Here is a 13,229-nt window from a genome sequence, read left to right as displayed (position 1 = left end):
TATAAAACCACGGAAAATTTTGGGAAAATAAACGGCTTGTAAGCACAGTTTAGGTTATCCCAAATATTATATAGAAAATCGTAAGAAATTTCACACCCCATAACAAGATTTATTACGCACCCCATGATTTTATAATTTTCCGATCAGTAATTTTATTCTTAAGACAAGAATTATTTTTAGAAATTAAATTATGTCAAATTTCTAGTTTCGTTCCTTTTTGACTTGGTTTTCTCTCATCTCTATTCCTTTAGCTAACTACCCAGCGTAATGTATGAACACTTAGTGGGTTCTTATTTTTAAGGGGATCATATAATAATTAAACGTAGTCGGTTGCTTATAAGACGTCAACATTGACATTTTAAGAGATTCTGTAAATTCTGAAACACACATATTTTATTTAAATACGTAAAGACGACGGATCGTTTAAGCCTGAGTCTTAGTTATGTGGATAAACTAATATTTCATTAAGTTTAGATTTCCATTGTTTTTTTTTTCGTTTCAAACTCATATTTTTACTTTTTAATTTGATTATCGCTCAAAGCGTGTTTTTGAGTTTTTTTATTAAGCTATAAAGGTCGACATAAGTCCGGCAACGCTGAAAAAGATTAAAACGAAGCATGTTCGTGGTTAGTTGAGTAGACGAATTTTCAAAATGAATAACCGATACAAGCGCACACTCCAGGAAAGTTTTTTTTGTTACAAAAGAATTTCAACATTTTCGTAAGGAAGACGTACCGCGAAATTCTTAAAAACGGGCTCTGTTACCGACGCGATCTAGAGACGACGAAACGCGGTTATCGGGAGAACTTCAAATATTGAATTTTGTGGTCGGATGAAGCAACTTTTAACCTGAACGGTATACGACATAACTGCATGTACTGGAACGACCAGAATCCTGACGTCTTCACTGAAGAATAAGTAAACCAGACTGGAGCGTGTGTGTGGGCAGGTATCTTTGCGGAAGGTCTGGATTATCCGTACTTTTTTGAGGATCAAAGTTATCTAGAAACGCTCGAAGATTTACGTGGGGATTTAGACAACGATCCAACATTCGCGAAAATCCGTCATTTCATGCAAGATGGAGCTTCGCCGCACTACACGTTATGTATGCGGTTTACCTGTTCGTTTTTGAGAAAGGCTAGGACGTTTATGTGACCCGACCCTGTGATTTCTTCCTGTGGAGTCTTATCAAGGATCAGGCACCCTTCCCGACCTCCTTGACATGCTTCCCAGGACCTGACTCTCCGTTGAAAAACGTTGCCGTGAATGCATTGGTCAAGATGGACACCAATTTTCGAATCTCTTGATCTATATAATAAAATTAGAGGAGGATCAAAATATTAACGCTACGCTACTGACCTAATATATCAAATTTTGCCAGTTGTTGCTGTTACGAAACTTATTTTTACTAGTACCAGTATAAATGAAAAATAATGATCTGCTCAGTTTAACTGCATATTCTAATAAGTTGTCAGTACAATTTATAAATAATTTTTATGCTTTTTCTATTTAACAAATTTAATTGTTAACGATAAATGACACATCTAGGAATGCGAATCAGAAATCTTTCCATTATTGAAATGTATAAAAATAAATTGAATTTTAGAAAAAAGTTATAAAGTTTAATATTTCTCCGTCATTTATTGATAGTTATGATCCGGTCAAACTAGACCAAAAAATAAGAGTGAAGCTACATATATTCCCATCAAGCTTAAAATCAATGAAATTGTTTAAAATATAATAAAAAATGAAATTTTAAAATTCGCAATCAATCCCTTGTGTGGAAAAAAATGTTATTCAAGGTCAAAGGTCAAAAAAATGAGTTTTTCGCGATTTTAAGCAAAACGGTAAGTTTTATCAAAAAAATACCATAGACCAAAATTGTAGATCATAAAATTATCTACAAAAAACGTATGAATACTTTTTTTCCTACGAGGAATCGTTTCTGAGATATAACGATTCGAAAAATTTTAATAGTCAAAAAATGCAACTCCAACTGAAAAAACTATTTTCTTCTTAAAACCAGGAAAAGCTCAACATCAAAAAGTTTATCTACTTCTGCAAAGGGTCAAAATCATATAATATTTTTACACGCAGTAACTGGATGTGACACGACATCTGCATTTTACAGGAAGGTTAAAATAACAATTTCCAAATTGTTTGAAAAACAAGTTTTTAAAAACAATAATTCAACTCGACAAGCAGTTATTACCAACGTTCAAAGTATTGCCTATCTGAAGCTATGACCTTTACCCATCTTTCTGGCAATTTGTGGATCCCATCCCAAAGTAACTGCGCCAGCTTGGCAGCCGAGAATGAATCAAGCAAATTTTTGATATCTTGCTCTGATGTAAACCGTTTTCCAGTGAGAGCGTTCTGAATCGACCGGAACAAATGGTAGTCAGAAGGGGCAAGGTCTGGGCTATAAGGCGGGTGAGGTAAAACTTCCCATCCACTGTTTTCCAAACAGTTCGAAATAGCAACGTGGTGCCGAGCGTTGTCATGATGGAAAATGATTGCCTCGTGTCTGGGCGTTTTTCTGCTGTCTTCAAACGGATTAATTGTGTACGGTAGCGTTCTCCATTGATGGTTTCGCCCGGATTTAGCAGCTCATAATACAGCACACCCCTCTGATCCCACCAAATAGAGAACATTATTTTCGCGCCATGGATATTCGGCTTTGCCGTTGAATTGGCTGGTTGGCTGGTTGGCCGGATTTCACATATGATTTTTTGTGCTTGGGGCTGTCGTAATGGATCCATTTTTCATCACCAGTAACAATCCGATGCAAAAATGTGGCGTTCCAGCAGCATTTCGGACATGCAAAACTGCCTTTCGACGTCTCTCGGCTTGAGCCCATGTGGAACCCAATTTCCTTGCTTTTGAATATATCCAGCTGCTTTTAAACGTTTTGAAATGGCTACTTGAGTGACACCCAAAGATTTTGTGTTTGGCAACAATCTTCATCGAGTAATGCTTCCAGTTCATCATCTTCAAACCTAACTATTACGTTCTATTTGATCTTCTTGAGAGGTCCATTTCTGTGACTTCTATTTTTTTCATTAGCTGCTCTTTCTCCACGTTTCTGATCCATATACCAACAAAAGTCTAATCATTGCATTGTAGATCTTCATGTTTTCATAGTTTTTCTATTTCACTATTCCATTTAGTTACAGTTCTTGCTCGGTTTATTCTACATTCTATATCTGTATCGTTTGTCCATTTTTTGTCAAAAATAATTCCTAGATATTTATAATTCTCACATTGCGTGTCATCTCTGTCGTCTTTCTGCACATATTACCTAATCATCTGAAAACTGGACGGTGTTTAACCAGGCGTCACCGTCGATATGGATTCTCAACACTTTGCTTGTCTTATGTCTTTGTTGACTATATTTTATTGCAGACTTTTTATAAGTTCTGGTTGTCTAATAAAGAAGTACTCCAAGTTGTGATCCCTTTCATGATGAAGACGCCACGTTGTTTAGTATTTGTTTGGCAGCCATCGATAGTAAACAAAGTTTAGACGAGACCGTACGACCTGCGAACACCAGCATCGTAATGGTTGACCAAATGAGGTGACGACTCCAGAAATGATGAAGAGAATCCACAAAGTGGAACTGGATGATAGTCGACTGCAAGGGCGTGAGTTAGCAGACATAGTAGGCATTTCAAAAAGTGCGGTACATCGCATATTAACTGAAAATTTGGACATGAGAAAGCTGTAGATGCGGCATTAGCTCAGAATGGAACAAAAACAGAGTCGTGAAGATGTTATCATGGAGTGCATGGCAATGTTTCACAGAATTAGGCCGTTTTATAACCATGGATGAAACGTGGGTTCATCACTTCACACCCTAGACAAAAGAACAATCAAATCAATGGACTGAAAAGGAGAAACCGGCTCCAAAGAAGGCAAAGACCTTTCCATCTGCAGGCATGATCATAGCGTCGGTTTTTTGGAATGCGCGTGGGATAATTTTTATTGAATATCTTGAAAAAGGGAAAACCATCATTATGCGAACTTATTGCAACGTTTAAGCGAAGACATCAAGCAAAAACGTCTTGTTTCATCAAGACAATGCACCAACTCACACATCCGTAATTGCAATGGCTAAAATTAATTAATTAAAGTTTGAATTGGTAGATCATGCACCCTTTCCGCCAGATTTAACCTCCTCTGATTATTTTCTGTTTCCAGATATGAAAAAATGACCCAGTGGCTGAAGATTTTCCAACAATGAAGAAGTTAATGACTATCTTGAAGAGCTTAACGAAAAATTTTGTGCTGGCAGTTAATTTTCCGATAAGTATTGTTTTACAATGTCACTATTACGAAATTATTGAAAAGACAAACAAACAAATATTGTGCATCGCTAAAAATAGTGATCAGGCACCGGACTTGACACAAATATTAGATAGAGGTCTTTGTATATGGGACAAATGCCAATACAAATCACCATAACTATGTAAGTTTTTTCGGACTATTTCTTAAATATATTAACCATATAACTCTTATGTTTATCTACAGGAATCATATTTTATCATCAATTTTGTATATGTACAGGGTAATTCATTATAAATGACCCATATAAACGGTGCAGGTGTTTTTCAATATTGTAAAAACTAAAGTTTATTTTCCATAGTTTACACCTTGTATATTTTGAGTTAACTTTTACCTGATATAAAGTGTATAAAATTACGAGATGTAAACAAAAAATCCAATATTTAATTTTCAAAGCAGCTATTATTATTAAAACCAGCATGTTACATAACCTTATATGTTGATGAAAAGAGATTGTTAAAAAAGAAGAAGCAACAGTGCCAAATGAAAAAGAAGAACGGACTAAAATAGATAAAAAAATAACAAAATGAAGGAATTAACTTAGACAGCCCATTAAAATATACCATGAACAGTAACATGGGTTTTAACAGAGGCAAAAAAAATAAAATTGGTTATACAAGAGTTGATACTTTCGAGGCTTTTTCAGGTGTAGAAAAAGGTTGACCTCGAAATTTATTTTTGACCAGCTAGAATAAGGACAAATCATTGGGTGCTAAATGAGGACTGTACGGCGGATGAACCATCAATTCGATGTTTTAACTGTTCAAAAACGTTTTTGATTGAACTGATGTGTTACAGCTTGCATTGTCGTATTCTGCGATTGGTTTCTGTGAATTTTTCGAACACTCCTGGCAAACAAATGTAGATTTGCCTGTTCTACGTCGCTCTAATGGAACCAACACGGGCCTTTTTTGAGTGGTTGTCAAATTACGCGGTATCCAAAGCGAACAAAATTCATGTTTTGACCAATTAAAAATGTCGACCTTTATGATGGCAACGTTAAATTTGAAATATTGACATCGGTGTTGCCATATCTTAAACTTTAAGTAGCAAAAAGCAAAAAGGAAGGTGTTGAAACAGTTCGAAAAAGAAGAACTAAGAAAGAACTGAAGGATCTTTACAAATACCAATAATTAACAAGTTTCATAAAACCTTAAAAAGTGAGATGTTGGGGCATATTAAAAAAATACCGAAAACTAGATATGAAAATAGAATCGATGAAGAAAGGGAAGTAGGAAAAAGAAGAAGAGATTGAATGCAGTGTTGGAAGATATCGGAGTCGTAAAAAAAAATTTGAAGTACTTAAGTCCAGAATTGCAACCTGTGGAGAAGACTGGGTTGTCTTGAAGGCATTTTTATAATTCAAATAAAATTTAAAAAAAAATTTCTTTACACACGAAGGACGATTAGAATATTTTTGATGAATTTAAGGGACTAACCATAAAATTGTGGCTATGGTACAGCCGTTAATCCCTTCCTCGTTTCTTCTTTTTCACACTATTCAGTTTATACGAGTGTTCAAAATTTGTGGTCGGCTTCAAAAGATGCAAACCAATAACAAACTGAAAAAACGAGGTATATCCACAAATTAAGTTCCATTTGGTTATAAAAAAAACGTGTACAGATACAAGATAAACAAGTATTGTACAAAAATCTACAACTGTTTAACTAATTTTGTAACTAGCTTTAGAAATTCTTTGGGCACAAGTTTTGTGTGTCTTCTTCTTAGATTGTGCGTTTTAAACCATGTTCATCATCATTTTTGAAATATTAACCACCGAGGAAATATTTAAGGTGTTAGAAGAGATGAAAATCGCCAGGAAATAAATCCGGGTTGTACGGAGGATAATCAATCACATTTCATGCAAACTCCCGTAGGAATTTCGCTGTATTAGTATGGAAGAAACAACCTAATCATTTCAAAGTAATCCTCGGTGCTTGTTTTGTATTGTGGATATACCCCGTATATTAATTTCTACCATTGGGCAATCAAAGCAAATAAAATGAAAAACAGGGTGGGTTGTAGCAGAGCAGTTTAGTGAAATTGAAATGATTGTAATGATAAGGAATTTCAAATCAATAATCTAAGGCATTATTAGAAAGGGTTGAAGACGTGTGTATCTTTGTTACGAATCAAAGCAAACCCTGATGAAGAAGTGGAAGTACGCCCCGAATCTCCTCCGATTAAAGTTTCACACCCAGAGAAGTCCAGCGAAAAAATAAATAAACTCAAAGTACGAAAGGTACAAACAACTTTCTCTCAAGGTGATAATTATATTCAACCGTATGTTAAGCTTGTCCTACTTCACATTCCCAAACCAAGTAACATCTTGACGACCCACCAGCACTATCAAGTAACCAATTGCCTTCTAGTTAAGTCCTACCTATCCAATAGTCACTTTTATGTCATATTAAACCACCAACAGTCAAATTACTACACACCATCTTTAGTGTTCCACAAGGTAGTGTTCTTGGGTCTCTGCTCTTCCTATTCTACACAACAATTGCGTCATTTGCTAACGACGTAGCGAGACTGGAGACCTTAAAGAAGCTTCTATGCAACATTACCTTGATATAACTCAAATAACATTTACCAATCTTGTAAACACTTGTAACAAGGTATGTATAGCAACAGTAAAAGACGTTATATATTCTCAGACTACTTGGATGAAGCAAAGTCAGACAGTTTGACTTAAGATGTAGTGAACCTTAGACGGAAATCAAAGTTGGGACCAGGGAATACACCTAAAGGGATAAGCAAAATCAACATCTCTGAATATCATCCAAAGATTGTACGTTAGTAGTCAGACACTTCATCATCATCTTCTTCCTCTTTCAATACCAGGACCAGGTCTTGTTCAATCCAGTACGTTTGGCCCTCTTCTTGGATCTTCCTGAGAAGCTGAACTCCAGCTCCCGCAGCACCTATTTGGTGGTCTGCCTACAGGTCTGCGGGTGTGAGTTTTAGCCCACTTTGCCCATCTATCTTCTGGAATTCTTTCTACGTGATCCCTCCAGAATCTTTTTCGTGCCCTGACCCATCCTGTACGCCCAAATCACTCCTTAATCGGTCCCTGTGGGTGACTCCCTTGATGGTTCTCAGTATTTTCATCTGTGTGGTTTTTATTATTCTTTTTGTTGTTGATGTCTCGGATCTAAATTCTGAGGTATATGTGAGAATAAGTCTCACACAAGTTTTATAGATTCTGGTCTTGCTCTGTGAGCTCATCGCTTTGTTTCTCCACACTATAACTCTCAGTTAGCCGCTGACTTTTGATGCTTTCATCGCTTGTGTTCGTACCTCTTCTGTTTGGTTCTTTACGCCCAGGCAATTGAATCTTGATACCTGTTGATCATGATTTGAACAATCCTTTCATCAAGGACGAAATCCACGACGTCACATGATGAACACACCATTCAAAACAATTTACAACAATGGTCCCACCACAACAAGACTTTCTGGAACCTAGTTCCAAGACCTACTTCAAAATTAAGACAATATTAAGATAGATGATGATGGGATCTTGGTAGATACGTAGATGATGATTCCCTTTCATGCCCAAAACTTTTATATACATTTACTCAATATTCTGTATTGTTGTAAATTGTAAATAAAGCTAAATGTCACGCAAAAAATGCCAAATTAGTAATAGATCCAAAGCGTGTACTTGGGTTCGTGGTAGATACGTAGTTGTTCAATAAATTATGTCATTCAATGATTTTATGGTTTGATAAACTCTCATTGAAACTCAAATCACTTGCTTTCTGTAATGGATTCCATGTCTGAAATGATAGAATGTGGAATATAGAAAAAAATCAAAGGAAGACAAGTCATTTTATTGAACGACAGACCTTAGGCGTCGATCTCCTATTAAATGCTGTATGCGGCGTCCGACTTGAGCGTAAACCTTTCCGATCGACGTCTGAACGCCAGGTACAGCGTCAACGGTCATAGGCGAACGACGACGTCTCGTTTACAAAGTATAGTCGTGTGATATAAAATTGATATAAATTTTATAATTTTGGTGGCGTTGGTGCGTTTGAAGATACTCAGATTTTCTTTATCAAATTTTAACATTTAATACTAACGCCAGATACGACGTTTAAGATGCAATTGTTCGAAATAACTAGAGACGTCAACGTGACGCGGCGTACGGCGTGACGCTGTACGCAGCCGACGGCGTTTATAGGAGATCGTAGCCTTATTAAACAGCTGGTTGAATAATTCGTTCGCTAAAGATAAAAATATAATTATTGTAGGTAATTTTGTCATTTAAAATTGTTCTGAAACTTTCTGTCGATCTAGAAAGTCGAGAATCAAACCATTTCTTGTGGTTTTTATGTAATATACGGTAAATATTAACCGCTGGGCTACTACCCACCTCAAAAAAGGCAAAAAAAACACACTCCACAATATTATTAAAGTAAATATATTGAAACAAATCAATTAACACGAAATTTAAAAGCGTAAAATAACAAATTTCTAACAAAATCTCAGTCTCTTCACTCTACACATCAATGATTTACCCAAAACGGTTCTCCGGGTTTACTAGATGACGGTTCTTCTCCGCCGGATACTTTCTCTAATTCTTCAGCTGCGTGTTTTAAAACTGACGTAGTGTCCAATGTATTTTTCGTTTCTGTAGATCTTTTTTGATCTATAAAATATTCTATTTTGGAAATTACGCTTATTCAACGCGCAGAAAAATCACAAACAAAGCTATAAATGAGAGGTTATGATCACATAAAGATGGTACGGACACCACAAGAATGATTTATGAAGAAATGCAGACGGGAATGATTTCATCAGACGTACCTGTAATCTTCTTCTTAAAGGATTTCCTGTTAGTCCCATATTTATTAATAGTTTTAGCTTTACTAACGCCATCTAGATCGTTCAAATATTTTTCGTCGTATTTTATACTATCTTTCACGTCATCAGATACCGATTTAGATATTTTACTAGGCGCTACTAGGATTTTATTCGTCCAATACTCGGTGGTATTGTGGTGGGTCTTTTCTAAAATCACGTCTACTTTTTCGCTACATTGCGAAGGGATATACTTCAAAGGTTCTTCTTCCCTTAGATTCGCTTCGAGTTCTTTACAAATACTATTTCTGGGTATATGAGGTTCTTTTTCTACGTTTAAAAACTCGTCACGATTTTCTGGTACTTCGAAATCTACGTCTTCGAACACTACCGTGTTCAGACTTTCTTCGGAGACTATGAATTGTCTGGGTATTGGCGAAGATGATGAAACTTCGTTCGGTTTTTCTTTTAGAACGTACCTGAGGTTTGTAGAAAGTAAATTATTTTAGGAAGTTTTGTGTTAAGAAGGTATCATTACTAAATAAAGTTGAATTGACAGAATGACACGACGACGACATACTTAGATTTGAATTGTTGAGATAAATACTAAAATAGGAATGCCGGATGTCCTAAGATATGAGAAGATGTAGAAATTGAAGAAATTTTAAGTCTAAATTGCAGCGAATTCTAGTATATCTCAACGAATTATGAAAAACGAAAAGTACTAACTAGTATCAAATTCAATTCCATCAAGAATTTAACGATGATAATCTCGATAGCCTTAAGGTTTTGTATCATTATTAAAAATCTTTTTGACAACCAAATATTCATGCAGTACGATCTTGCAATATCATTTTACGCACAGCATCGATGTTTTCTGGCACTACAACCGAGTTTTAGGAAATTAATCATGTAGCGAAGTGCGACTACGATTGAATTCAGAAAACCAGCGAAATACGACGGCTCGAGATGATGTTGGTTTAATACACGTCGAAAGTCATAAAAAATTATTTTTTAATCGAAAAAAATGTTTCGAGTATCTGTAAACAACTCGAATAACACTCGTATGACAACACGCTCTGAGTACGTTCACTATTAAAAATGTCAATGTCAACAATGTCAGATTTGACATATTCGTATCAGTGTTGCCATCGTCGTATCAAATACGACGGCTCGAGATGGCGCTGTTGGTTTAAAACTTTTAACATATTTAGGGATTGTACTTTAATACTTGAATAGCTTTTTGACCAGAATCAGAAACAGTTGAAGATAAGTTTGGTACATTATACATAAATTAAGTCTAGAATTTTCTGAAGAATCCAAACAAAGAATAATATTCATCGACAGAAGATACACCCTTTATATTATATCGACGCGTCTCAGCATTTCACCCGAGTTCTCATTTTTTTATCAACGAATTTATTCCAATTGGATGTTCCACAACATATACTTTGATGCTATTTACATAGGACAGACATCTCAGTATTTAGAAAATGGAATAAAAAATCAATACGATAAAAAATTGCAATAACGAACCACGAAATATCAAGAATTCAATTATAAAGATTCAGAAATTCTTGGAACGGAATCTAATACACGAAAAAGATAATTCTTACCGACAGTTCAAATAAATGGGAAATTTTTACATGTTATTTTCAACTGATTTTCGTAGACAAGATACCTAAATCAAGAAAAATCGTCACGAAAAACATAAAAAGAAATAAATTTCATTATTATTTATATTCACTTTACTGATTTGCTAATACTTACGCACACGTCGACGTAACAGTAACCACTCTATAGTTGCGTACATATAAATGTAAATTTTTGACTTTTAACTATACGAGGGGGTATCCAAAAGTAACCGGAATAGCATTGCCTCGGGTGGAGCTTTTGTAGTACTGATTTCTGCCGTTAGGACCTGCATAGCGCAATTCCAGTTTAGTGCCGCGTGGGCCGTTGACCTGCCACGTTCTGTTCGTCACTAGTGACCGCTTTTGCTAGTGCTGTTTCACTGCTGCTTCGTTGTTTTATGATGACAAATTCAAGTGAACAACGTGCCGCTGTGAAATTTTGTTTTCTACTCGGTAAAAACGCTGCTGAAACTGTTTTAATGTTGAAAACTGCTTACAAAGATGATGCTATGGGGAAAACTAAAGTGTATGAGTGGCTTTATCGATTTAAAAATGGTGACATGTCGATTGATGACAAACCTCGCTTTGGACGTCCATCGACGGGCTGAATCGATGAAAATGTTGAAAGAATTCGAGAGCTTCTGACAGACAATTGATCAACTGTCTTAAATCAGTGGAATATCTTGGAGCTCGGTTCAGCCAACAGGTGTCTGGTTCTTCCACCATGAGAACGCACCTGCACACTCAGCCATCACTGTTAGCCAGTTTTTGGTTAAAAATAACATGGTTCCGCTGCCCCACGCACCTTACTCGCCTGACCTGGCTCCGTGCGACTTTTTGGACGGCTATATGAAAACATTGAGGACATCAAGAGAAGAACGAGACAGGAACTTGCAGTCGTCTCTAAAGTTGAGTATTTTTAAGGGGATAAGGTTGTTTTGTAAATATTTGTAAATATATAACATTTAAAAAATAATTGAGGTTATTTTTGTGTACCCCCTCGTATATGTTTTTTTTGGTTAATTATTCATCAGATCAAAAAAATGTAGTTTGGAAGATAATTTATAATGTTTTAAACAAATTAACTTTTGTTTCTTGTGGAATGTTAATCGACTCTTCTTCTATTCCACTAGCTGTGGAATCGGGGAATTCTATGAGATTTAGGTCAGGACTGTATGCTGGTAATTCCATAACCCAAAAACCGATTTCTGCGATGTTATATTGCACGATTTGTCTCCAATTTAGTCGACGTAAGGTACCACATGAATTGCTAAAATCTCGATCTATCTATAAGCCGTTAAGCTTCTTCTTCTGTGAACACGATCGACCTTACCAATGAACACGTCCTCCTATAGAAACTGCAACATAGATCAAGCAGGAACCACTTCAATATGCATTCCGCTCTTCGAAGCAGTAATCTGCAAATCGCTCTCTAGGTATGTGGGTTGTTACCAAGGAGGCACATTCTGGTCTCACACCAATTATTTCAACGTCCAATTATCAATGAACTGGAGTAAATACGGAAGGTGTTTCAGGGGTCAGATTATTTTCCTGCAGGCTTCTTCTTCTTACTGTCTTCTCACTAATAATCAATCCTCGCACTTCGCGGAGCTGTTGTTGCACTTAAACGGCATCACGAAGGGATGTAGATCAGTTTTTGCCTGTTAAAGGTTATCTAAGAAAGGATCCAGTCTCCTCGTAACGCTGGTAAACTCTTCGAACTGCTGCGCGACTCATGTCCAATTGTCTACCAACAGGTAGTTGACCAAGACCATTTTCGATTAAAGCAATAAATTGGACGGCTTTATGTGGTGCAGAACTAACTCATTTGAACACTATTGAGGTTATAAGAAACGAATAATGTGCTAATTTTTGATACAAACGCGATAATTTGTTATTTTCTTTATCAGCATCTAAACACGTTTCATTTGTTTACCGATTGCTACGCATATAAACTCATATTAAAGCATTTTGAATTGTATTTGAAGCAGCATATTTCTTTTTTTGATTTGATGAATCATTCCTCTAATTTATTTATGTGAAGAAATGGTATTTCTTTGGTTTTAATATGGTTTACTTTATTTATCTGTGGGTTAAGATGTCTATGATAGATCTGTCATGGATGTCACAAATGTCACTGTCACAAGTGTCATTTATTATCGATTAGAATAATAGAGGTTTATTAATGTAGGTTAAGAAATATTGCTTATTTAAGAAAGAATTGAAGAAATAATCATTAAAAGTCGTTTTTTTGTTTTTTAGAGCAACACATTATTTCTTCAACTCTTTCTTCAATAAGCAATATTTCTTAATCTACATTAATTAACCTCTATTATTATAATCGATAAAAAATGACACTTGTGACAGTGACATTCATGACAGATCTATCATAGACATCATAACTCACAGATAAATAAAGTAAACCGTATTAAAACTAACGA

The 13,229-nt window shown here is 35.7% G+C and overlaps 1 protein-coding gene across 4 annotated transcripts in view; it reads right to left on the bottom strand.

The window, feature by feature from the left end:
• Positions 1 to 13,229, bottom strand: part of LOC130896709 (four and a half LIM domains protein 2) — a 111,546-nt gene that overhangs the window by 47,404 nt on the left and 50,913 nt on the right. Inside the window, exons 2-3 of one of the 4 annotated variants that reach the window (XM_057804976.1) lie at positions 9,161 to 9,633; positions 8,872 to 9,002 (exon numbers count right to left, since the gene is read on the bottom strand). The exons of the other annotated variants lie outside the window; for them this stretch is intronic. Of the exons in view, the coding sequence (XP_057660959.1) occupies positions 8,872 to 9,002; positions 9,161 to 9,633 (604 nt within the window). The remainder of the gene's footprint in view (positions 1 to 8,871; positions 9,003 to 9,160; positions 9,634 to 13,229) is intronic. 4 annotated transcript variants of the gene reach the window in all.

This window comes from Diorhabda carinulata, chromosome 7 (assembly GCF_026250575.1).
Source record: "Diorhabda carinulata isolate Delta chromosome 7, icDioCari1.1, whole genome shotgun sequence".
In the NCBI taxonomy this organism is placed as follows: domain Eukaryota; kingdom Metazoa; phylum Arthropoda; class Insecta; order Coleoptera; family Chrysomelidae; genus Diorhabda; species Diorhabda carinulata.
The sequence above is the reverse complement of the archived record's forward strand: the minus strand, read 5'-3'. Positions and strand labels throughout refer to the sequence as shown.